This window comes from Schistocerca serialis, chromosome 2, assembly GCF_023864345.2.
Source record: "Schistocerca serialis cubense isolate TAMUIC-IGC-003099 chromosome 2, iqSchSeri2.2, whole genome shotgun sequence".
Classification (NCBI taxonomy): domain Eukaryota; kingdom Metazoa; phylum Arthropoda; class Insecta; order Orthoptera; family Acrididae; genus Schistocerca; species Schistocerca serialis.
In genome coordinates, this window is record NC_064639.1 from 827,679,152 (window position 1) to 827,706,225 (window position 27,074).

Genomic DNA, 27,074 nt, shown 5'->3' on the forward strand with positions numbered 1-27,074 from the left:
CACAAACATCACCTGTCTCATCAAAGATAGGGTTACCTCTTACAGTAGTCATATGATCTACATGCTAAGCTATAACCACTGTGCTGCATTCTGCATGGGCATGACGACCAACAAGCTGGCTGTCTACATGAATGAATAGCCACACAAAAACTGGCCAATAGACATCTGGTTCACATAGTTGCTGAGTATGCTACCCAACACATGGTTCTTCACGTCATGACTGCTTCACAGTCTGTGTTATCTGGAACCTTCCTACCAACACCATCTTTCTGAATTGCACCGATGAGAACTCTCCATGCAATATATCCTAATTTCCCATAACCCCCACATGGCTTCAATCTTCGTTACACCCTGTCCTTCTCAAAAGCTCACTTGTTTAGCAGTGTTTTTGTCATGCCTGTCTGCTACTCCTCTCCTCTGCATGGTGAGTATCAATCTATCGTTTTCATAATATTGTCTTCATAACATAATGTGAAGATGGTTTTCTACCTTGCATGCAAAACTGGGGAGAGGCTTGGCTACACAAAAGATTCCTTAGGACTAAGAACACCTGGTGTATGCGGCATTACGTGTAATGTGGCCACCAAAACATCAGCCAAATGCAGCCCTACATTTTGAATGGATTGTTTAAGTTCAGAAGAATGCGAAATCCCGAAGATTGGCTAAAATTTAGACGCGCGAAATTTGGCACAGACTTGAATGCGAGAGGCCTTTAATAGGTTCCACAACGAAATATTGTCTCAAAATTTGGTAGAAAATCCGAAGAAATTCTGGTCGTATGTAAAGTACACAAGCGGCAAGACGCAGTCAATACCTTCGCTGCGCAGTGCCGATGGCACTGTTACTGACGACTGTGCTGCTAAAGCGGAGTTATTGAACGCAGTTTTCCGAAATCCCTTCACCAGGGAAGACGAATGGAATATTCCAGAATTTGAAACACGAACAGCTGCTAGCATGAGTTTCTTAGAAGTAGATACCTTACGGGTTGCGAAGCAACTCAAATCGCTTGATACGGGCAAGTCTTCAGGTCCAGATTGTATACCGATTATGTTCCTTTCAGATTACGCTGATACAATAGCTCCCTACTTAGCAATCCTATACAACCGCTCGCTCACCGATAGATCTGTACCTACAGATTGGAAAATTGTGCAGGTCACATCAGTGTTTAAGAAGGGTAGTAGGAGTAATCCATCGAACTACAGACCTATATCATTGACGTCTGTTTGCAGTAGGGTTTTGGAGCATATACTGCATCCAAACATTATGAATTACCTCGAAGGGAATGATCTATTGATACATAATCAGCATGGCTTCAGAAAACATTGTTCTTGTGCAACGCAGCTTGATCTTTATTCGCACAAAGTAATGGCCGCTATCGACAGGGGATCTCAAGTTGATTCCGTATTTCTAGAGTTCCGGAAAGCTTTTGACACCGTTCCTCACAAGCGACTTCTAATCAAGCTGCGGGCCAATGGGGTATCGTCTCAGTTGTGCGACTGGATTCGTGATTTCCTGTCAGGAAGGTTGCAGTTCGTAGTAATAGACGGCAAATCATCGAGTAAAACTGAAGTGATATCAGGTGTTCCCCAGGGAAACGTCCTGGGACCTCTGCGGTTCCTGATCTATATAAATGACCTGGGTGACAATCTGAGCAATTCTCTTAGGTTGTTCGCAGATGATGCTGTAATTTACCGTCTAGTAAGGTCATCCGAAGACCAGTATCAGTTGCAAAGTGATTTAGAAAAGATTGCTGGATGGTGTGGCAGGTGGCAGTTGACGCTAAATAACGAAAAGTATGAGGTGATCCACATGAGTTCCAAAAGAAATACATAGGAATTCGATTACTCGATAAATAGTACAATTCTCAAGGCTGTCAATTCAACTAAGTACCTGGGTGTTAAAATTACGAACAACTTCAGTTGGAAAGACCACATAGATAATATTGTGGGGAAGGCAAGCCAAAGGTTGTGTTTCATTGGCAGGACTCTTAGAAGATGCAACAAGTCCACTAGAGACACAGCTCACACTACACTCGTTCATCCTCTGTTAGAATATTGCTGCGTGGTGTGGGATTCTTACCAGGTGGGATTGACGGAGGACATCGAAAGGGTGCAAAAAAGGGCAGCTTGTTTTGTATTATCACGTAATAGGGGAGAGAGTGTGGCAGATATGATACGCGAGTTGGGATGGAAGTCATTAAAGCAAAGACATTTTTTGTCACGGCGAGATCTATTTACGAAAGTTCAGTCACCAACTTTCTCTTCCAAATGCGAAAATATTTTGTTGAGCCCAACCTACATAGGTAGGAATGATCATCAAAATAAAATCAGACAAATCAGAGCTCGAACAGAAAGGTTTAGGTGTTCGTTTTTCCCGCGCGCTGTTCGGGAGTGGAATGGTAAAGAGATAGTACGATAGTGGTTCGATGAACCCTCTGCCAAGCAGTTAAATGTGAATTGCAGAGTAATCATGTAGATGTAGATAGACATGAGAAAGAGCCACCTCAGGTGCACAGACATGATGACAGTAGTGTAACATAGCACATTTGAAGAACACTTGTATGACTTAAGAGAAAGAAATGTGCTGTTACTCTGAGTGTTTGGGTTTCTGTTATCAAGGAAGTGGTGGAAATGAGAGTGCATGAAACTCTGAACGGAGACAGGTCCACATGGGACGTCATATTATCAAACATTTGTGAGGAGTGGAGCACCGCCAATGGCCAGGATTAACTAACGAAACTGGGACTCTATGCATAGTTACTTCTACACCAGCTCTATCCCCACCGCTTGGGATTCTCACTTCTGAGCTCTCTTCATTAGCCTATCTGGTGTGATTCTGAGAGATGTAACATGAAATGGATAAACAGCAGCAGCTGCTGCAACACATACACTTTGCCATAAAATGATAATTAGGAAACTGACTTAAGACATCACTCCAGATTGATGTTACTTGCCTGATTTGTGGAAATGAATTCATCAGTGTAGTTTGCCAAGAAAGCCTGCACTTGCAACTTAGTGTTTGCAGTATCTTAACCATATAAAAAGGATCCTCCTAAAACTGGAGTCTTACTCATCAGTACTATTTTTAAAGCACAGAAGAATGAACTGCTTTGATTTCACTTTTTAAAACCAAGGATTGATAAAAATTTGAGGCTATTGCAGTGTCACATTAACTCCTGTCTGGAGAAAACCCTGGAATGTGTAATAAAGTGCCTTCTCTATCTTGATAGATCACCAGCTGCTCTGTCTGAATTTTCGAAATTTCATTCCATTCTTGTTAACCACACATTACCAGAAGTGTGTGAAAGTGTCTGCACCGCCACCTGGAGGCAAAGTAGTCCATTCAAACAGAATGAATAGGGACATTTATTTCCAGTATACTGTATAGATGTTGTATCAGTAATATTTTGTCAGATAGCTTTGTGAGTGGTGTCTTACAGGCTTCTGTTTTTGACTGTTTATGCTCTCAGTATCAGTAGTGCACAAACTATGATGATGATGATGATGATGATGATGATGATGAACCATGTCCATGTTTGTGGACAATATTGTAATCAGTTTCTTCATTTTCAGGCTTAAGATAGGCTGGTGTGTGGTTCAACAGGCACAATAAACAGTTCAGAAACTGGATAAGTGCACAGAAACCACTAAATGTAGATTCTCTGTAAAGAAGGCTATGGATTTTATTCAGTCTAACCTCCTTCGCTCCCCCTTCCTGCCCCCTCGCCCATAATCTATCTTCCAGAACTGTAGGTGAAGAATATCAATAATAAAATGAAAAAGGAATTGAGCTCTCTTGGGCTTCTGTTCAGTGACAAATTGAGCTTACAAATCTGAAGCTAAAGTCAGTCATAGCTGTAAACTCTTCGGGTGTTCGTGGAGATAATACAGATCAAATATATTCCAATTCTGAATTCTTTAAGCATCCCCAGCTTAACAATTGATGTATACTTTTCGATCCAAGGTTTAGATTTAAAACAGTTACTTAATAAGATCACCTCTGTTTAGCATGAGGTGGATGAACCATCATTTGGCATGCTTTGGAGATTTCTGATGATGTTGCATATACAATAGCTTGTCTCTCCCATAATTACTTCTGTTCACAAGCAGTGAGGCCATTCAGGGGATACATGCAAGGTATGATGATGAAGCACTTCATGCAGCTTCAGTGAGTACACCTATGTACGCCCCACTGAGGGTCGAGGGGTTAGAATAGGCCAGACGTACTCTTGCCTGTCATAAGAGGTGACTAAAAGGAGTCTCGCATGTTTCGGCCTTTATGTGGTGGTCCACTGTAGGGTTTGACCTCCATTTTTCAAAATTTTCCTGAAGAACAAACCAATTGGAGGAAGGGCACCTTACATGGTAATCATTTCCATGGTGCATTGAGATCTTTACCCCACTTTCTCATTGTCACATTGCAGTCCCGTCCATCCTCCATCTCTTGGAAGAGGACACTTTCCTGGGTGCATTTTCCACCATGCACTACACAGTGTCGCTTTCTGTGCCAACAATGACCATGGACTTCTTTGCACCTCATATCCAGCGCAGTAGGCAGTCCATTGTGGTGGAGCCGCCATGTACCCTGTTGGTTGTAGCCCCCAGACAACACAGAGATCTTTCTGCTGAACACAGGGATCACTCTGCTGATGCCTGTCACCATGGGGAATCGGGAATCCAGGCAATGGCGATCCTGCCAGGTGGCCTTTGCTGTGGCTGGGTGGCGCCCATGGGGAGGGCCCATGCTCGGATTGGGTGGCATCAGGGCGATGACATGCCATGAAGCGTAGTATGTCATCTGTTGCTGGTGGTCGCCGCCAGCAGTCTATAAGTAGCAAAGTCTAACTTTAATGTTAAGAAATAGGACCCCCAAGTCATTCCCCTCCCTGACCACACCATGGGAGGAATGCCAGGCTAAGGATGACAGTGAAGCTTATTCGCCCCAGTACCTCGTATGTACGAGAGTTGATGGGGAATCTTTCATGTCCATGAAGCCTCCGTTTTTTCTGGAGCATTTAGAGGACAAGTTTGGGGAGGTGAAGGGCTTGTTCAAAACACGCTCTCGGTCTGTTGTGATAAAAAAACAGCATCCTGTACCCAATCATGTGCATTACTTGCTTGTGGCAAGTTGGGGGATGTTTCTGTTACTATCACGCCTCATAAGAGCCTAAATATGGTCCAGGGTATTGTATTCCACAAGAACCTTCTTTTGCAGTCTCAAGATGAGCTGTGCACCAATTTAAAGTGGTCAGGTGTTCATTTCATCCGGCATGTCCATCAGGGTCCGAGGGATAACCAGGTTGCCACTGGTGCCTTCACCATGGCCTTCAAAGGTGACACATTGCCTGAGAGGGTCAAGATGATGATATACCGCCCTGACGTCAAGCCATATATCCCTCCCCGATATGGTGCTTTAAGTGCTGGAAGTTCAACAATATGTCTTCCGCCACTGTACTTCCAGCCCCAACTGTCGATATTGTGGACATCCAGCACATCCCTTGCTCACCAGACTGCATGATTTTTACAGAAAGAGAGGAGAAGCATGGATATAAGACCCTGGACAGACTGCCCTACACTGAGGCTAACAGGAAATTTGCACAGCTCATCTCGAGACTGCAAAAGAAGGTTCTTGTGGAATACAATACCCTGGACCATATTTAGGCTCTTATGAGGCGTGATAGTAACAGAAACATCCCCCAACTTGCTACAAGCAAGTAATGCCCATGATTGGGTACAGGATGCTGTTTTTTATCGCAACTGACTGAGAGCGTGTTTTGGACAAGCCCTCCACCTCCGCCCCATCAGTTCCTCGAATTCCTATCGCCTCTCAGAACTGGTATACTACACCTGCCCCATTGATGGTGGGGGGCACTTCGGTCCCTGTTGCCCTCGCACCACGTACTTCGGGAACAACACCCCCCGAACCATCAAGGATTTCTGTCCCCACTTCTGAGCTGGAGAAGGGTAAGGCTTCTTCGGCCCTTCTCGCTAAGAAGGGCTCCCTTGGGGTCGCTCCCTTCCCTGGTTTCTGCTAGTGGGAAAGATCGCACCCGCCAGTGGCTGAAGAGCCCAAAAGCAGCTGGTTGTAAGGCTTCACGCTCATCCTCAGTCCCACAGACAGATTCAGTGAAGTCCTTCCAGCCAGGGAAACCCAAGGAACAGTGCCAGAAATCGAAAAAGAAGACCCCTAAGAACTAGGAACATGTGGTGGCACCCACACCACTGCTACCTACAAGCTCTGCATCTGAGGATGGGGTGGAGATTCTGGCAGCCACTGAGGACTTGGATCTCGCCGGACCCTCAGACACAGTGGGTATAGACTGCTCAGGCAAAAAGTCAGTGGCAGCAGATGACCCTGAGGTGTAGACTGCTTCATTGAATGTTCCATGCCTTCCCAGTCTCATGACGACGTCATCCTCCAGCGGAATTGTGGCGGTTTTTTCCACTGCCTGGCTGAGCTACGGCAACTGTTAAGATTTACACCTGCTTTCTGCATTACCCTCCACGAAACCTGGTTCCCGTCAGTGTGGACCCCTGCCCTCCGCAGCTTTATGGGGTATTACAGGAACCATAGCTACTATAATCTAGTGTCAGGTGGTGTTCGCGTTTATGTCCTAAGCTCGGTATGTAGTGAAATTGTGCCCTTTCAAACCCATCTTGAAGCTGTGGCTGTCAGAATAAGGATGGTGCAGGAAATAAGTCTGCAGTGTATATATTCCTCCAGATGGTGCAGTATCCCCGAATGTATTAACTGTAGTGATTGATCAACATCTTAAATCTTTCCTACTGTTGGGAGATTTTAATGCCAATAACCCCTTCTGGGGTGGCACAGTTGCACAGTTCTTACTGGCCGAGGCAGAAATGTCGAAACTTTACTCTCTGTTCGACTGCTACCTCTTAAATACTGGGGCCGCCACATATTTCAGTGTGGCTCAAGGTAGCTACTCAGCCATTGATTTATCAATTTGCAGCTCAGAACTTACCCCATCTGTCCACTGGAGAGCACATGACGACCTGTGTGGTAGTAACCTCTTCCCCATCTTCCTGTCACTGCTGTGGCATCAGGCCCACAGACACCTGCCCAGATGGGCTTTAAACAAGGCGGACTGGGAAACTTTCACCTCTGATTTCACCATTGACTCTCCCCCACATGGTAACATCGATGTGATGGTTGAGCAGGTGACTACCACAATCATTTCTGTGGCAGAAAATGCGATCCCTCACTCTTTAGGGTGCCTTGGTGAAAGACAGTCCCTTGCTGGTCGCCAGAAGTCACTGAGGCAATTACAGAGTGTCGGGGAGCTCTACAGCAACATAAGCGACACCCTTCCCTAGAGCATCTGGTAGCCTTTAAGCAGCTTTGTGCCTGTGTACACCAGCTTACAAAACGGCGGAAACAGAGTTGGGAGAGGTACGTCTCGACCATTGAGCACCATTTGTCACCTTCCCAAGTTTGGACATAGATCAGACATCTTTTTGGGTACCAGACCAACAGGTGTCCCCCTACTTATACCTCCCGAGGACCCCCTACTTATACCTCCCGAGGAGATCACGAATGTAAAATTAGAGAGATTCGAGTGCGCATGGAGGCTTTCAGACAGTCGTTCTTCCCGCGAACCATACGCGACTGGAACAGAAAAGGGACGTAATGACAGTGGCACGTAAAGTGCCCTCCGCCACACACCGTTGGGTGGCTTGCGGAGTATAAATGTAGATGTAGATGTAGGTGTCCCTGAAGTTACCATCAATGGCAGGCTATGTACCGATGCAAATGCAATTGCCGAGCTCTTTCCTGAGCACTAGGCCTGAGCCGCTGCATCGGAGAACTACCCTCCAGCCTTTTGCACCCTCAAACAGCGGATGGAAAGGAAAGTCCTCTCGTTCACTACACGCCACAGTGACCGTATAACACCACATTTGCAGAGTGGGAGCTCCTCAGTGCACTTTCACATTGCCCTGACATGGCTCCTGGGCTGGATCAGATCCACAGTCAGATGATTAAACATCTCTCATCTGACTAAAAGCGCCATCTCCTCATCTTGTTCAACCGGATCCGGTGAGATGGTAGTTTTCCATCGCAATGGTGGGAGAGAACCATCGTTCTGGTGCTCAAACCCGGTAAAAACCTGCTTGATGTGGATAGCTATTGGCCCATCAACCTCACCAACGTTGTTTGTAAACTGGTGAAATGTATGGTGTGTTGGCGGTTGGGTTGGGTCCTGAAGTCATGTGGCCTACTGGCTCCATGTCATGGCGGTTTCCGCCAGGGGCGCTCTACCACTGATAATCTTGTGTCCTTCAAGTCTGCCATCCGAACAGTCTTTTCCAGACGCCAACACGTTTGTTGCCATCTTTTTTGATCATACGCAAAGCGTATGACACCACCTGGCAACATCATATCCTTGCAACATTGTATCGGTGGGGGATCCGAGGCCCCTCCAGATTTTTATCCAGAATTTCCTGTCGCTCCGTACTTTCCATATACAAGTTGGTGCCTCCCACAGTTCCCCCCGTATCCAGGAGAATGAGGTCCTGCAGAGCTTTGTATTGAGTGTATCACTATTTTTAGTGGCCATTAATGGTCTAGCAGCAGCTGTAGAGCCATCCGTCTCACCCTCTTTGTATGCAGATTACTTCTGCATTTTGTACTGCTCCACCAGTACTGGTGTTGCTGAACGGCGCCTACAGGGAGCCATCCACAAGATGCAATCTTGGGCTCTCGCCTATGGCTTCCCGTTTTCGGCCATCATGACGATCCACTCACTGTAACGGAGACATATCGATTCTTAGGATTGGTTTTCGATGCCCAATTGACTTGGCTACCTCACCTTTGTCAGCTTAAGCGGAAGTGCTGGTGGCAGCACCTCAATGACCTCCGCTGTCTGAACAACACAGAGTGGGGTGCAGATCGCTCTACTCTGCTGCAGCTCTACAAAGCCCTTGTTCAATCCTGCCTTGACTATGGGAGTCTGGTTTATGGTTCAGCGGCACCCTCATCGTTGTGTGTACTCGACTCAGTGCACCACTGTGGCAATTGCCTAGCGACGAGAGCTTATAGAATGAGTCTGTTGATCAGAGTCCCTCCATTGCATTTCCGATGTGCACAACTGTTTGCCAGTTACGTTGCACACATTCATAGTTCTCCTGTGCAACCGAATTACCGTCTCCTTTTTCCACTTGTGGCAGTTAATCTCCCGCATCGGCTGCCCATGTCAGGGCTAACGATTGCAGTTCATGTGCAATCCCTTCTGTCTGAACTGGAGTCCTTCCCTTTACCACATCCCATCCAGGTCCATCCTCGTACACCTCCATGGTGTACTCTTAGGCTGCAGATTCATCTGGACCTTTTGCAGGACCCTAAGAACTCAGTTACTCCTGCCCCTCTCCGCTGTCATTTCCTCTCGATTCTTGACATGTTCCAGGGCTCTGAAGTGGTTTACACTGACGTCTTGATGGCTGATGGTCATGTTGGCTTCACCTACATCCACAGATACCATTTTGAACAGCATTCCTTGCCCAATGGCTGCAGTGTATTCACTGCAGAGCTGGTGACCATATTTTGTGCACTTCAGTATACCCGTTCATGCCCTGAGGAATCGTTTCTTTTGTGTACTGACTCCTTGAGCAGCCTACAAGCTGTCGACCAGTGCTACCCTCGCCATCCTTTGGTGACGTCCATCCAAGAGTCAATTTATGCCCTGGACCGGCCCCATCATTCAGTGGTATTTGTGTGGATCCCAGGCAACAAACTTGCCGACAGGCTGGCCAAACAGGCTATGCGGAAACTGCTTCTGGAGATGGGCATCTCTGAACCTGACCTGCGTTCTGTCTTACGCCATAGGGTTTTTCAGCTTTGGGAGACTGAATGGCATAACAGTACACACAACAAACTTTGTGTCATTAAGGAGACTACGAATGTCCTGAGCCGGCTCTGCATTGGCCACGCTTGGGCGACCCACGGTTACCTCCTGCGCCGTGAAGACCTGCCTGAGTGTCGGTGCGGCACCCAGTTGACAGTGGCCCATATTCTGGTGCACTGTCCCACTTTGACTGCCCAGCGACTGTCATGAGTTACGGGACTTGGTGCCGCTAATTTTATCTGATGACGCCTCGTCGGCTGATGTTGTTTTATGTTTTATTCTTGAGGGTGGGTTTTATCATTGGATCTAAGTTTTAGCACATGTCCTTTGTCCCTCTGTATTAATGTGTTGCAGAGTGGCTGGCTTCTCCTTTTTTATTCTTGTGGTCTGCCAGCCATGGTAATCTGCTTTGTTGTTTTAATCTCTTCATCCTGTTTCTTGCATTTCTGTGATTTTCTTGTCCCCTTTTGTCCATTTACATGTGGTGTTGCCCTTCATTGTTCTTGTGAGTTTCCCTTCCATTCCGCTTTGAGTTGTCAGTCTCGTTTGTTTTATTCTCACACTTGTGGCATTTTTTTATTTGGAACAAGGGACTGATGACCTTGTAGTTTGGTCCCTTTCCCCCTCTTTTAATCCAACCAACCAACGCTTACTTATAGTGCATTTAGAGTAAGTTGAGACTTTCAACAGTTCAGTGTGGGGCAAGTGCAGGGAAGCATGATTGCAAGTATGTGTTGAGCGTGCTGCTGGTGGCGATAATGCTATGCCTATCTTAAGCAGCAGTTGTTAGCTGGCTACCTGGCAAACGTACTTTGGTGGCAAAGAAATGACAGTACTGAACAGTGCAGTTAAATCCCTGAAACTTTCATACATAACAATATTATGGAAGGAAAGTTGCTACACACCATATAGCAGAAATGTTGAGTTGTAGATAGGCACAATAAAAAGATTGTCACAAATAAGCTTTCAGTCAGCAAGACCTTCTTCAAAAACACAGACACGTATGCATGCACGCTCTCATGCAGACAAATAAACACTACTCTCCCACACAACTACTCTCGTTCTTATTAACAGAATCTTCCGTCGGTTCTTGGTAGAACAACATTATAATAATAAATGAAAAGCACCAGTTTGCTTTTGTTCTACAACTGGTGCAAACTGGTGCTTTTCATTTATTATTACTCTCTCTCTCTCTCTCTCTCTCTCTCTCTCTCTCTCTCTCTCTCTCTCTCTCTCTCTGGCAGCTGAAGCCACACTCTTATTTGTGACAATGACACTGTTTTTGTTGCGCCTATCTGCGACTCGGCGTCTTTGCTATATGGTGAGTAGCAACTTTCCTTCTATAACGATGTTACATTCCATCCTGGATTTTCCATTGTTTCAAACTTTCATACATATTCAATAAGTGGAGCAACCTTGCTGTCCTCTTCCTCAGACCTGGATCTGATATTGGAGCTGACCAAAATAGCCATCCCTTCAATCAGTTCTTGTAGCAATCCTGCCTGAATCCATGTCTTCTCAACTACCTTCTTGGTATGGTTGACTAATAGAGACCAGTCCTGTGGGGTAATATTTGCAATGGCTTCTTTTGTCAGCATTTGAGTCTCACTGAGCTTAAACTTCTTGCTGCTTCTTGCCACTTCACCTTCCAACTGCACCCCCCCCCCCCCCCCCCCCCCACACACACACACACACACACACACACACACGCACGCTCTCTGTCACATTCAAATGAGGAAACCTGATCACACTATGCTCTTTAGTGTTGACCAGATCATCGACCTGGTAGCGTGGGGACTTTGGTTTGTACAGCATTAAAAGTTCTATTAATTCCACCTTATTTATGCTAAGTTCAACTTTATTTTCTTTGTACGCAGAGCAAAATATCCTCTTTCCTCCATTGTTGGAGCTCAATCCATCACAGAGGAGTGGTACGACACATTGTCCATTACACCTGTAGAGTTTGGCGGAATATTTTGGAGCAGAACATTAGAAAGACACTCCATGAGAACGGTGGTGTTCATTTTCTCGTCATGCTTCCTGGAACAGAACAGCAGTAAAAAAGTCAAATGAAGCTGTGGACAGAACCAGTGTGAAGGACAGTTATCATTCTGCCCTAGCCTAACAGTGCTTCCATCATTCCTCATGTTATGTAGTCCATCCACTCCTTTGTCAGTGTGCAACACATATTAAACCCATGTTTCATCCAGCCACACAATGTCTTTGAACGAAGTACTCCTCACACAACACAGATGCCAGTATTGCCAGGCCACTGTGTCACTTCTCTTGATGATAAATGTTGGAGACAAAAACTTTTTGTGTTGGAAACCAAGCTCACGAGGACAATTTTGAACTGACGACCTACTCCCAGTGAACAGTTCTGCTTCTTTGAGCCTGAAAAGGTTTCTTTAACAAAGGGTATTCCTTGCATTGATAATGAGCAAACATATCTCTGTGCATTACATCCTGCTGGAATGTGGCTATCTTGGTTACCATCTGTCATAACTTCTTTTCTTACTCAGAGCTACTAGTAAAGAACAAGCTGGTGTTGCTGCATCATTTGCCTTTTCCTTTCTTTCTTTCTTTCTTTCTTTCTTCCTTTCTTTCTCTTTCCTAATTTTCAGCACTGTAGATTGGTGAATGTTAAGTGCACTAGCTCTTTCTCCACTACTCTTGGAATATCTAAAACCAGACTTCCACTAGTGCGCTGGAGTTCAAAGTAACTGCACTCGGAGTGCACACATTTGTGGTCTTATCCTCAGATCCAAATTTGCCTACCAGCACTCAATATATTCACAGTTGGTGAATGTGTTCTTGGGTGATCTTTTATTGCAGATATTCTGTTCAGACATGCTGCACTATTGTTATTAATGCAGTGCCAACACAGAACACTCCTTCACAACACCTGATGACTCCAGAACACTTAAACACCAAAAAATACTACACAATGAGAGCTGATTTGAGTGCTCTCCAAACTGTATATACCATGTAATTATTACTAAAAAAAATGTATGCAACATCATTTCTCTGCAAGAGTAGGGGAAAGTGGTGTCAGTCTACTTGTTACTGGAGTGTCTAAGAGTAAATGAAAATGAAGATTTGGTCACTAATGAAGTCTGTGTCAAGATGAAACAGTCCTTCTACTTTCATTGGTCTCACAGTCAAGGCAATGTTTGGGAGGGTGACATATTTAAATTCTGTATTCTGTGTGTGTGTGTGTGTGTGTGTGTGTGTGTGTGTGTGTGTGGGGGGGGGGGGGGATGGGGGGGGGGGCGGGCATGTGGTATGTGGTGTGTCCTTTTTACTACAAAGTGATAAGTTTTAAATTATGGAGTTATAGTTATATTTCCTCTGCAAATTATCAGGGATACAATATTATGTATACTCAATGACTGCAACTTTTTAGATGTGATCAGGCAGTTACATTTTTCTGAGCAACTATTTTAATCCTCATACATTTATTTTTCTTGATTTTCAAACAGAAATTAAATGCACAGACTAGGAGTTAGTTATTTTTTAGTTCGATATGGATAAATGCACAGGCCAGCAATTCAATTTTTTGTAGTTGGATGTGGAGGCTAGGTTGTATGGCTTGGCTTAGTAGTAAAAGACAGATCCAATGTCTCAGGTTTGATCCCAGCCAGTCCTAGGATTTTCTGTCATGTTTCACTTCCTTTGTTAATGTGAAAAATGGTGCATTGTGCCTTGTAGCCCATATTAAACTGTTGGTCCCTCTATAACTGGCAGTGTCAGTCAGCTCGAAGGTTGGAGGAATGCAACAGCATGCCACTCCATATATGACCGTGGCTAGTAAAGCGCTGTGGCATTCAAACCAACCTTAAGTTTGATGACAGTTTTACTTCTTATGAATGTTAGAGGGAATGAAAATGTGAATAACTTGGAGAGTCAGACGGTAATGAAAGCAGAAATTTACAAGTGTAGCATTTAACGGTGTTTGTAAGAGTTTAATAATAATAATAATAATAATAATAATAATAATGTTCCTGAGCAACTGTGTTTAAACACTTTGTCAATATCATTCCTCATTCCAATGGGCTTGCATAGGCAGCTCAATAAGTGAATCTTGTACAACTACATCATTGATTTATTATTATTTCTGCTTCAGAACATGTCTTGTAGCAGCAAAATCTTAGTTTCTATATTTGTTCAGTTTTTGTATGGCTTCCAAGCCATTCCCTTTCATTTTGCCTCTTCTTACTCATGGAAGAAGGAATTTAAATCCTGTAAACGTTTCCCGAACTTTCTGATGTCATGTGCTGTACTTATATATTATATATAATTAGATACTAAGATTACCATATCGTCTTAATATATACCAAATTAAATGCACAAAATACCCTTGCCATACTAGATACTTTTTGTGAAACATCTTCCTGTTAGCTTTCACTCTGAAAGACCCCACATATATTTATGTCATTAATTGTTGTTTCGTGTCTCAAATTATCTGTTTAGGGCTAAATTTGTAGTAACATATGTTTACATATCCAGCCTTTTGTGTCATTTGTAACAGTTCTCTCTTCACGGTTCCACTATTTTAAGTTGATTTATTTTGTTGTAACCTAACAGGTTATGGAAACATTTTTGTATTCGCATGTGTAACTGTCTGCAGGTTGACGCACTGGAGTACTACACTGAAGAAGAGGCGAATTTAAGGGAAAAAGTAGATACAGAACGCAATGCAGCACTGAGAAGACCTGTCGGTGTAGCATTTGTCACACTGGCATCCACAGATGCTGCTCAGAAGGTCTTTGAAGAACACAAAGCTACATTACAGTGTGCTAGCAATCCTCCTCATTCAACTCTAAGCAAGCAACTGAGAATCAGCGAGTGGAGAGTTCAGTTCACGCCATCACCAAAAGATATTTTCTGGTAATCCTGAAATCTCCCTCTTTCTCTATGCTAGAACATCAGTCATATTTTGTGTTTGTTATAGTCGTGGCATTCAAAACTTGTTGCTTATTTTGGAAGTGTCATCTTCCCAAATTGTCAATGGGTGATTCCAAATTATGTTTATTTGTGCTGGAGTTGTCATTGCTATCATGACAAATTAGCGATACTTTTGACAGTTTCATTTATTTGTTGAAATTAATTTTAGAAGTAAGTGTGTGTGTGTGTGTGTGTGTGTGTGTGTGTGTGTGTGTGTGTGTGTGTGGGTGGGTGGGTGGGTGGGTGGGTGGGTGGGTGGGTATTCATTGGGCAAATATATTTTACTGGAACTGACATGTGATTACATTTTCAAGCAATTTTGGTGCATAGATCCTGAGAAATCAGTACCCAGAACAAACACCTCTGGCCATAATAACGGCATTGATACGCCTGGGCATTGAGTCAAACAGAGCTTGGATGGCGTGTACAGGTACAGCTGCCCATGCAGCTTCAACACGATACCACAGTTCATCAAGAGTAGTGGCTGGCGTATTGTGACGAGCCAGTTGCTCGGCCACCATTGACCAGACATTTTCAATTGGTGAGACATCTGGAGAATGTGTTGGCCAGGGCAGCAGTCGAACACTTTCTGTATACAGAAAGGCCCGTACAGGACCTGCAACATGCGGTCGTGCATTATCCTGCTGAAGTGTAGGGTTTTGCAGGGATCGAATGATGGGTAGAGCCACAGGTTGTAACACATCTGAAATGTAACTTCCACTGTTCAGAGTGCTGTCAATGTGAACAAGAGGTGGCAGAGACGTGTAACCAATGGCACCCCATACCATCACGCCGGGTGATACGCCAGTATGGCGATGACGAATACACGCTTCCAATGTTTGTTCACTGCGATGTCGCCAAACATGGATGCGACCATCATGATGCTGTGAACAGAACCTGGATTCATCCGAAAAAAATGTTTTGCTGTTCGTGCACCCGGGTTCGTCATTGAGTTCACCATCGCAGGCACTCCTGTCTGTGATGCAGCGTCAAGGATAACCGCAGCCATGGTCTCTGAGCTGATAGTCCATGCTGCTGCATACGTCATCGAACTGTTCGTGCAGATGGTTGTTGTCTTGCAAATGTCCCCATCTGTTTACTCAGGGATCGAGACGTGGCTGCACGATCCGTTACAGCCGTGCGAATGAGATGCCTGTCATCTCGACTGCTAGTGATACGAGGTCACTGGGCTCCAGCACAGTGTTCTGTATTACCCTCCTAAACCCACCAATTCCAAATTCTGCTAACAGTCATTGGATCTCGACCAATGCGAGCAGCAATGTCGCGATACGATAAACCGCAATCACGATAGGCTACAATCGGACCTTTATCAAAGTCAGCAACGTGATGGTTCGCATTCCTCCTCCTTACATGAGGCATCACAATGTTTCACCAGGCAACGCCGGTCAACTGCTGTTTGTGTATGAGAAATCGGTTGGAAACTTTCCTCATGTCAGCACGTTGTAGGTGTCGCCACCGGCGCGAACCTTGTGTGAACGCTCTGAAAAGCTAATCATTTGCATATCACAGCATCTTCTTCCTGTCGGTTAAATTTCGTGTCTGTAGCAAGTCATCTTCGTGGTGTAGCAATTTTAATGGCCAGTAGTGTACATGTATTTTATTAAACATTGTAAATTAATTATGTTTCTGTTTGTCACTGTCAGTGCTTTTTGAAATGTTTCCTGCCTAAATTAAATTTCTTGCACTTGGGTTAATAAACATGTATTTTTTGCATTACCAAGACACTTTAATTTTCTAAATATTCACCTGGTGCATGATATTGAATACAAGAACACAAATACAGGCCACATTGTGCCACAGGAATTAATTAATATTCATGCTACAAGAGCAATACTTCAGATTCTTAAATATAAATGAAACAGTTTAGCAGTAAAGTTTCTTCTAAACTTTACCCAACGTGCGGATGCTACCGTCGATTCCACATGACTCTGCTGGTACAATACTCATGCTGAATGTGTGGAAAAGAAGTTCTTACAGGCAGATTAATGAGCTAAAATCTGTTAGGATGTTAAAGATAGATGGCTGCCTAAATGGTTTCTTCTGTATGTTTGATACCAAACTCAGAATGAGACAATATAAATTATTGACTTATTTAAAGTCAATAATTTACATTTTAAAATTTTGAGATAGCTCTGGAGCCCACAGTTCCAGACCATTATATCTTAAATGCCAAAAAGACATTGCAGAGTTGTTCTCTTATGCACTGTGGTGAAGACAGTATACAGGTCCAGGCCTTACTCTTATTAACTGCAGTCTCCATGCAAGGTTTCACAGTAATTAAGAAGCTAAAGTTGTCAATAAATGCATTATAGCAGTTTGATTTCTAATTGTACCTTGTTATTGGTTATCATTGTTTGTACTCGTATAATGCTTTTAGCCACCTCTTCTTATTTGTACCAAATAATAACTGCAGGTAGCACAATATCAACAGTGTAAGAAAAGACATGTCAGGTTGCAGACAGGCACAATTAAGACACTCGCATATAGCTTTCAGCCTCAGCCTTCATCAGTAAAAGTCTCACACATGCACCATACGTTCATGTGTGTGCGTGCGTGCATGCTTGTTTTACTGATGAAGGGTGTAGCTAAAAGCTATATGTGTGCGTCCTTTTAATTGTGCCTTTCTGCAACTTGATGTGTCTTCTTATTTGTAACAACTTTTGTTTCTACATATCTATTAAATCCAAAATCATTTGTATCTGTGTCACAAATCTTAATATTTGTCTTATATTGCCATTTTTTCCTTCCTGTGGTTCAGTCCACTGTCAGCTTGAGTATTCATGCATGTCTTTGCAGATCTCTTATTGATGTGTCCCTTCGTCTGAAAACCCCCAAGTTGGAACCAAGTGCACATGAATGATTGCAAGAAGTTTTTCAGTTTTTTGTAGAATTGTGTATATGTGAAGGCATAAAATTTTGTTTAAATGATAACATGAGGAGTTGTGCAAATAGGCAGTTTTCAAAGAAAACATAAAAATGACTGTAATGAAACATAACGGTATTTGATTTTTTCCCCCAGTACTTAATCAAAAATATTGTTAATCTGTAGGCGACAGTTAACTTGCATTGGTTTTATGACTTGTTCTAGATAATAGTAATTACTTCTCACAATTTGTTACCAAATGTTTTGAATTTGATTGAAATATTTTGTCAGGATAGCAAAAAAAACTGAACTTGATAGGAAACGTTGGCTCTAGCCACAATGTATGTGAGATTGTTGGAACATGAGTTGTCAGTGCCAGTAGTTCCAGGCCAAAGATACCATTTGGAGAACAAAACCAGTCAACAAACTGTGGAAGTCATCTGCAATGTAGTTTTGATTATTCGTCATATTCTACAGGGAAATGTCAAGGTTAAGACTTCATACAAACATTAATAGAACAGAGTTCAATGACAAGTATGTTTTGACAATGATAACAGTCGGATAGTGGTCCATTTGCAATCACATTCTCCCTGTACTCAGTTTCCACTTTTATAATAATGTTTCTGATGAATATTTTGTATTAGCCTTACTTTTGTTCTTTACAAGCCAAGCTGTTCTAAGTAACTGTTATTAAATGCTGAAATTAGAACATAGATATGTAATGTAGATTAATGTGATTCATTGTCCAGTAAATGTAATTTAAATGATTGGTGTATCTTCATCTTCAACATAATAAATTATACGTATATTATGTTCAACATGACACCATAAACCACTAAAAGGAAAGAAATAGAAATGTAGGGTTGTCCACGGGATGGATGCCAAGAAATAGGTGCGTGCTGAGACAGAGAGCAAAGGTACCAAGGAGCATGTGTATTATGTGCATAACTTGATATCAGCAAGTCCAAAAATAGACTAAACAATTCCATGACGCAAGCATATTTGTCGCATGTAATAACAAGAAAGGCTAACTAGTAAGGCTTTGAATACACCAATAAAATGCAATGAACGGATTGAGCCTGGCATCAGTGCAGCATCTTCTTAATTCATGTCCATGGTGGTGCTAGCTTGGACTGGTTGGCATTCACATCGATAGTGTGACATAACAAGAAACAAAACGGAAACTGGTCACAAAATAAAATTAGTTTTCCCTCAATCTCCCTACATATATAGTAAGAAACTAGACTCGTCGAATCTAAGGAACAAATTAACTGTCAAATGATAAATAATCCATAATACTTTATTTCTTAAAGTATCATACTATAATTAATGGAACTTGCAGCCTCAGTATGTAAATGTAATCATAATGTGAAGTTCATCAAGTGTCCTGACAGAAATTTTCAAAGAAAGGTATTGGAGATGTCTGTATGGTGAGTTAATATTCTTCAAAATAGGATCCTGCTGTATTCATGCACTTCTGCCAGTACTTTTCCCTGAAGTGGGGCTGGCGAGGCATCCTGTCAACATGCTTTTCTTGTCTCGTTTGTCCTGTATCAGTGTCATTTTTGTGTGTGTTTCTTGTAAGCAACAAAAAAAAAAAAAAAAAAAAATAGTAAAACTCTAACAGACTGTTCAGTGGTACTATACTGCTTGACAGTTTGATGAATTTTGACTTTCAATGACAGTACTATCACAATTTCTCTTCAGGCACTATCAGTGCACTTCGAGCAGATGGCGGCAACTGAGTAGAATCTCCTAAATTATGTGGGATTCCTCATTTTTTTGTTGCACTTAGACTGCCCCTCAATCTTTCTCATTGCCCAGATAATAGGTCCTGATATTTATTAGACTCGTCCTTTATAGCAAGAGTATAGTCCTCAGATTATGGCTAATGATAAACACAATTTTGTATGAAATAGCTAAAGCTAATCAAATTTAATGCCTGTGTAAAAATGTTGTGCGTAGTAAAGATTGGAAATTGGTAACTAATTATTTCTTATTCTTTCTCATTTTCAGGGAAAATTTGTCAGTGCAATCAAACTATTGGTACATCAAGGCCACACTAGTAAATTTCTTCCTTTTCTTTTCACTGTTTTTCTTGACAACACCGGCGATTATGGTTAAAATGATGGAGACCTTCCACGTTTCAGATGAAATTGGCAAAATGGTAACAGTCAAACAGTTTCTCAATTTTTAAAGCTAGATGAGTACATATAAATGATGTAATGGAAAGCCCTTGATGGGATATAAATAATTGAAGAAGCAAAGGTAATAACTTGCTATGTAGTTGACTCTTAGTTGTCTATAAGCACAGAAGCACAGAAACAAAATTGAGAATGTAGTTAGCTTTACACATATAGTTAGACACCAGTATATTTGCAGTGCACTGGCACTGCAACTTGTGTAGGGTGAGAAATTGTTTCATATAGAGTGGTGAGGGGAGCATGGAGGTGAAGAACAGGAAGGAGGGTTGAAAAAGGTGGCTTACAGCTGGCAGGGAGAGGCAACAGGAACACATGAAGTGAATATGATATGGCCTGGGTTGGGAAAGGGGGGGGGGGGGGATGCACAGTGCGTAATGACATGGAGGAATAAATTGGGGGGTGGGAGAGGGGGGGGGGACTGACTGACAGAGGAAGACTGAAAAGAAGAGCATGCGAGTGCAGGATGAGTTAATTCAGGGTCATGGGGCAGGGATGGATGGTGTGCAGTGTAGGAGCTAGCAGATATGAACTCCAGGAGAATTACAGGATTGAAAAGGGGGGGGGGGGGTTGGATACAGATGGCATGGGCCGTGAAGCAGCCAGTGAAACCAAGCATGTTGTGCTCAGTACGTCTTCTGCCATTGGATGATCAGCTCTGCTCTTAAATAGAATATCTTGCAATAAGACACATCTTAACTTCCAGTGAAGGGAAAAATTCTGGTACCTGGCTATCTCAGCTTTTTAGATGACAGATGACACTTCATTCTAATATACTTTCTTGCATTTTCTATGCTGTATCAAGTTCTTTTTTGTGACAGCAGGAGGAAATGAGTTGATTTTTAAGGTCCTGTTTGCAGATTTATCCATTTATTTTGTAGTTGTCTGTACATCTACATCTTTGTGTATTTTATGCAAGCCACCTTGTGTCATTTGACAGAGGGTATATCCTTTGTGTACCATTGTTACTTCCTCCATTTCCTCTTCCAGTTGTGAATGCTTAGAGGGGAAAAATGAATGTTGGTGAGCCTCAGAGTGAGTTTAACACACTAATTTTAATTTTATCTCCATGGACTTTGTATGAGGTAGCCATAGGGGGAAGCAATATATTGGTTGACTCTTCTAGGAATGTACACTCTCAGAACTGTAACAGTAAACCACACTGTTATACACCTCCATTTTCCACTAAATAAATGAACCTGTAATGAAACTCACTGCTGTTTCTTGGATCTTCTCTAGTTCTTCTATAAATCCTATCTGGTGCAGATTCCAGACTGATGTGCAATGTTAAAATATTGGTCAAATGAGGGCTTTGAAAGCTACCTCCTTCCTTCTTTGGTGGATTACACTTTATGAATCTTCCAATGAATTTGTTGAGCATCTGTCTTACCTGTAACCAGTTTTATGTAATCATCCCACTTTAAAACCCTCCATACAACAGTATCAATCACAAAAGATTGCATGGAACTTCTGCTGTTATCTGCTAGATCATTTATATAAATAATGAAAATTGATAGTCCTGTAACATTCCATTGGGATGCAACAAAGTTTCTTTCACATCTGAAAATCTCTCTCTATTGAAAATGACATGCTGTGTTCTGTTTGCTTGAAACACTTCAGTCCAGTCATAGAGTTGGTGTAATATTCTATATGCTCAGATCTTGTTTAGTAGACAGCAGTGTGGAAGAGTTTCAAATGCCTTCCAGTAGCTAAGCAACACAGCATCAACCTAGGCTCCAATAGCTACTCCTTACTGAGTCTTGTGGACAAACAGAGTGAGCTGAGTTTGGTGTGATTATAGTCTTGGAAACCTATGTTATTTCCTAAAGAGGAGTTTTACTATTTCCAGAAATATCGTAATACATGTGCGTAATATTACGTTCCAATGTTTTACAAGTGTTGGACATCAGAGATACTGGCCTCTAGTTTTGTACATACATTTGATGACCTCTCTCAAAAACTGTACACCTCTCTAATTACTAGGAATGCTTTACTCCTCCAGGGACCTACGGTGTACAGCTGCTAGAAAAGCAGAGTGTTCTTTAATAACTTTCTTTAAAGTCATGTTGGTATCCCATCAGGTCCAGTGGGCTTTCCTCTGTTGAGAGATTGCTGTTGTTTTTCTATCCCATGATAACTTACTTTGATGTCTGTTATTTTGATGCTCATGCAATAAATAAATGAGGAACTGCAATGTGATTTTGCTAATTGAAACAGTTTTGGAGCCCCCCCCCCCCCCTCCCAGGGCTCATGGCTCTTTTGTTTGTGCTTGGCGAACATGGGGCCCCAAGCTATTGTAGCCCATTCTTCCTTCTGGGGCTGCATTTCCTTCCCCCTACCCCTGCCTCCCCATCATGACTCCTTCCCCACTGCCTCCTCCTTCCTCTCGGTGTTCTTATGCTGGCCTGGATATCTACCCGGTTTCTTGTATTCCTCCCAGTTTTGTTGCCTTTACCTTTTCTATTTCATCCTTCCTTTTTGGTGTTTCTGGTCCCCCTATGAGGACTGACCTCCACTACTAAATTTTTCTGCCTGTAGATTGAACCAGTTGGGAAAGAACTCGCTCCCTAGCATCTCTGGTGTGGATTCCTTATTCCTTCCCCCCCCCCCCCCCCCCCCCCCCCCCTGTCCTATCTTCTACTCCCCATTTCTCATTTCTACCCTCCTCCAACTCCCCATTCCTACCTACCTCCAACCCCCCATTCCTTCCCACCCCCTAGGTCACCAGCCTGTGTAGCCAGTCAAGTAGTGGGGCTGTTATATATCCATCTGGCTGAGCCCTGTGACAGCACAGGGATCACACTTCTGACACCTGAGCGGTTTCTGGTATGTGTAGTGTAAGGGGTGGGTGCAAAATTGAGTTCTTTCTAAAGAACTGAAATACCTCCTCGTCTAATTGTTTGGACCGTAATACGGTTCTGAGACAGAAGTTTCAGTTCTGGGACTGTGTCATTAAACAGTCTACAGAGATTAGAGTAAGAGAACAGCTGATCAATCATGATAGTGGTTACATTGTTAGTTAGGCCTGGGGACCCACAAGTAGTCTGATTAAAAGGAGGAGTGAGATACCAACAATGAGCTGATGAGGTGGGAAGATGGAGCAACATCAGAGATGCCACTGGCTCATATCCGTGGGTACAGAGGACAGAGCAATGTGTTGATGGGAGTGGGAAGGAGAGGTCAGGGATGGGGAGGAGGGGGGGGGATGCTAAGGGCAAACTAAAGAGATGGCAGCAGGTCAGAAGGAAAGGATAAGGATATAAGTGCCGTGCCAAACAGTTGGTTCATCTCCACACCTGATGATGCCAATGTGGTTAATTGTTGAAATAGGGATCTGCAGTTGTTCACCCATGAACTATTTTGTTACAACCTTTCGTCAGTATTTCTCATGGTGCTGTTCTGCATTCCTAACTGTACTCTATGAATTGTGGTATGATAATTCTATTGTTTGTCAAATATGTGTATAAAAAGAAAACAACTGTCCTCTTTGTTAAATACTATGATTCATACTTTGATTCAGTGATACTACATTATTCTTTGTCAGTTTCATGATTAAAATTGCAGTTCCCCTTAGAAACTATATAATACAGTACAGGAAAGGCTTCTTTTTCACTCTTCAGTGTGCTTTACATGTGAAATTAAATTCAGTCCTACCCACATGGAGTACTGTGGGATGAGTGAGTATAAAGGATTACACTGCTATGATGATGTTTTATACCAGTATATTTAAATTTCATTGCATTTTTTCCATGTTGCAGAGCCCGGTTCTATCGGAGTTCCTACCTACGCTTTTACTGTGGACAGCATCTGCTCTGTTACCGGTTATTGTTGCATATTCTGATCAATGGCTCTCTCACTGGACAAGATCCGAGCAGAACCACTCAATTATGCGCAAAACCTTTATCTTCTTGCTGTTCATGGTCCTCATTCTGCCTTCTCTGGGACTCACTAGGTAACTAATACTTTATTGTGAGTAATTCAGTTTGTTTCACCCGTCTCTAATTCCTCTGGATCAGTGGAAGTGATGACTGGCTGCTCAGCACCGCCTATGTTTTGTTAATAGTGATCTATCCTATTACACACACCATACCTTTAAAGAAGTATATTTAAAGTCTGTCAAATAAAATTTTTCTTATTTTGCTTATGATGCCTGGATCACTGTTCACTGTGATTAGTCAGGTCCTCGTATTCTCCTTTTAACTGAGAAGAGTTTAACGTTGTCTATTTTCTTGGTGTTATCTTTGCATCATTACTGCTAGTGAATGAGTCTTTGCTGTCACTTCTCCTCTTACTTGGTGTATGTTACACCATAGTTCAGTAAATATGTTAAAATTTGCACTGTGTGTTCCATACACATTGGAACAAGTGATGGTGTCGTCTGGGCTCAAGAGGTCATTTTTGGGTCATTCTGGCGACTGGCAGAGAAGGTTGAGAAGGCCAGCCTTGCACGTGGAGTTTCAGCGAAGCTCACAATGTGCAGCATTGTGGCCCCTTAGTTCTAAGTCGAGTGGAAGGACTGAACCAGAGGCTTTTAAGGTTCTTTAACAAGCTAGGCTGTGACTTCATGGGCTTCTGCCATAGGGTTCATAACTGTAGGGTCCCCCTAAATAGGACAGGTGTGCACTATACATCAGAGGCTGCTACTCGGATAGCTGACAGTGTGTGGGTTGGACACAAGGGCTTTTGAGATTAAAGTGGCTCCATCCAATCCAGATAACAATAGCTGTATGAAACCCAGAAATATCAGTCTAAAATCAAAAGAATTGCCTCTCATAATTGAGGTTATTAAAATCCTAATGGTAAACTGCCAGAGCATTTGCAACAAAGTGCCAGAGTTTGAAGTGCTAATGAAAAGCAGTGAAGCTCTCATCATAATACTAGGTACAGAAAGCTGGTTAAAACCTGAAATTGATAGCAGTGAGATTTTTGGGAAGATTTAAGTGTATATAAAAAGGCTAGGCTTGTTGGAAATTAAGGTGGCGTGTTTCACAGTAGGCAGAAAACTCAAATCCACATAGATAGAAATTGAAGCTACATGTGAGATTGTTCGGGCAAGACTCGGTATCAGGTGTGGGCATAAAATGATAATTGGATCCTTCCATTGCCCAGCAGACTTCTCCTGATGTAACTGAAAACTTTAGAGGAACCTCAGTTCACTTGTACTTAAGTGCCCCAATCATACTATAATCATCCAACAATAATTGGGAAAGTTACAGTTTTGTTAGTGGTGTGCATGATACGACATCCAGTGAAACTTTACTAAAAGCCTTCTCTGACAACTACCTAGAGCAGATAGCCCAGAACACCACTCACAATGGAAACATATTGGATCTAATGACAACAAATACACCTGATCTGTTTGAGGATGTCAACATCCAAACTGGTATGAGAGACCATGACATAGTTGTGGCAACAATGATTACCAAAGTACAAAGGACAACTAGAATGAGCAGAGAGATATAAATGTTCAGTAAATTAGACAAAAAAAATCAGAAATGTCGTCTCTCAGTGAGGCTCTTGACACTTTCAGCACATCGCAGGAGCTTGTAGAGGAACTCTGGCGCAAGTTTAAAAGAGTAGTTGAACGTGCATTGGATTGATATGTACCCAACAGATCAGTTCATAATGGGAGGGAACCTCCATGGTATAAAATCACTGTAAAAAAACTTGTAAAGAAACAGAGATTATTGTGTAATAGGTGTAAAATCAAGTGATCTTTCACAAAACCCAAAGAAATTCTGGTTGAATGTAAACTGTTAGTGGCACCGAAGTTAGTGTCCATCCTTCGTAAATTGGACAGGAACTGAAACGGAGGGTAGTAAAGCAAAAGCTGAAATGCTTAACTCTTTTTTCAAATGTCCTTTTACAAAGGAAAACTCAGGAGAATTGCCCCAATATAACCTTTGTGCCATTGAAAAGATGAATGAAATAAATATTAGTGTCAGTGGTGACACAGCTGAAGTCATTAAAATTGAACAAAACATCCAGGCCCTGATGGGTTCTTTGTCAGATTCTGTACTGATTTTGGAGCTCAGTTAGCTCCTAACTATAATATATCGTAGAGCCCTTGAACAAAAAACTGTGCCCAGTTCTTGGAAAAAGGCACAAATCACACCAGTGTACAGGAAGGGTAGTGAAAGTGGTCCACAAAACTACCATCCAATGTTCTTGACGTCAGTTTGTTGTAGAATCTTAGAACACGTTTTAAGCTCAAACATAATAGGATCCTGAACAGAAAGACCACCTCAATGCCAACCAGCAGGGATGTAAAAAACATTGATCTTGTGAAACCCAACTAGCACTTTTATCACATGACATACTGAAAGCTTTGAATCAGCATGTTATCTTGGATGGAGAGTCATCGTCAGATGTAGAAGTAACTTTGGATGTGCCCCAGGGAAGTGTGTTTGGACCCTTGCTGTTCATGTTGCATATTAATGACCTTGCAGATAATATTAACAATAAGGTGGTGCGGTTATCTATAATGAAGTACAATCTAAAGAAACTGCATAAATGTTCAGTCGCACCTTGATAAGATTTCAAAGTGGTGCAAAGATTGGCAACTTGCTCTAAATGTTCAGAAGTGTATCATTTTGCACTTCACAAAATGAAGAAATGTAGTATCCTATAATATCAATGAGTCACTCTTGGAATTGTCCAACTCATACAAATAGCTGGCTGTAACAATTTGTAGGGATATGAAATGGAATGATCACATAGGTTCAGTCATGGGTAAAGCAGGTGGTAGACTTCAGTTTATTGGTAGAATATTGAAGAAGTGCAATCAATTTACAAAGGAGATTGCTTACAAATCATTCATGCAACCGGTTCTAGAATATTGCTCAAGTGTATGGGACCTGTATCAGATAGGACTAACAGCAGGTATTGGCTTATACAGAGAGGGGCAGCACAAATGGTCACACATTCGTTTAATCCTTGGGAGTGTGTCAGAGATACTGAAGGAACTGAACTGGAAGATCCTTGAAGATACATGTAGACTAGCCTGAGAAAATCTGTTTACAAAGTCTAAAGAGCCAGTCTTAAATGATTACTCTAGGAATAGACTATAAACCCTACGTGTCGCTCACATAGGGATCGTGAGGATAAGATTAGAACAGTTATGGTGCACACAGTGGCATTCAAAGAAACATTCTTCCCATGCTCCATGTGTGAATGGAATATG

General features: G+C 42.5%; 1 protein-coding gene across 2 annotated transcripts in view; it reads left to right on the forward strand.

Moving 5' to 3' along the window:
* LOC126458088 (CSC1-like protein 2) overlaps positions 1-27,074 on the forward strand; it is a 180,083-nt gene that overhangs the window by 124,950 nt on the left and 28,059 nt on the right. For both annotated transcript variants that reach the window (XM_050094905.1, XM_050094906.1), the window contains exons 10-12: positions 14,490-14,749; positions 19,707-19,857; positions 23,650-23,843. In XM_050094905.1, coding sequence (XP_049950862.1) covers positions 14,490-14,749; positions 19,707-19,857; positions 23,650-23,843 — 605 coding nt within the window. The remainder of the gene's footprint in view (positions 1-14,489; positions 14,750-19,706; positions 19,858-23,649; positions 23,844-27,074) is intronic.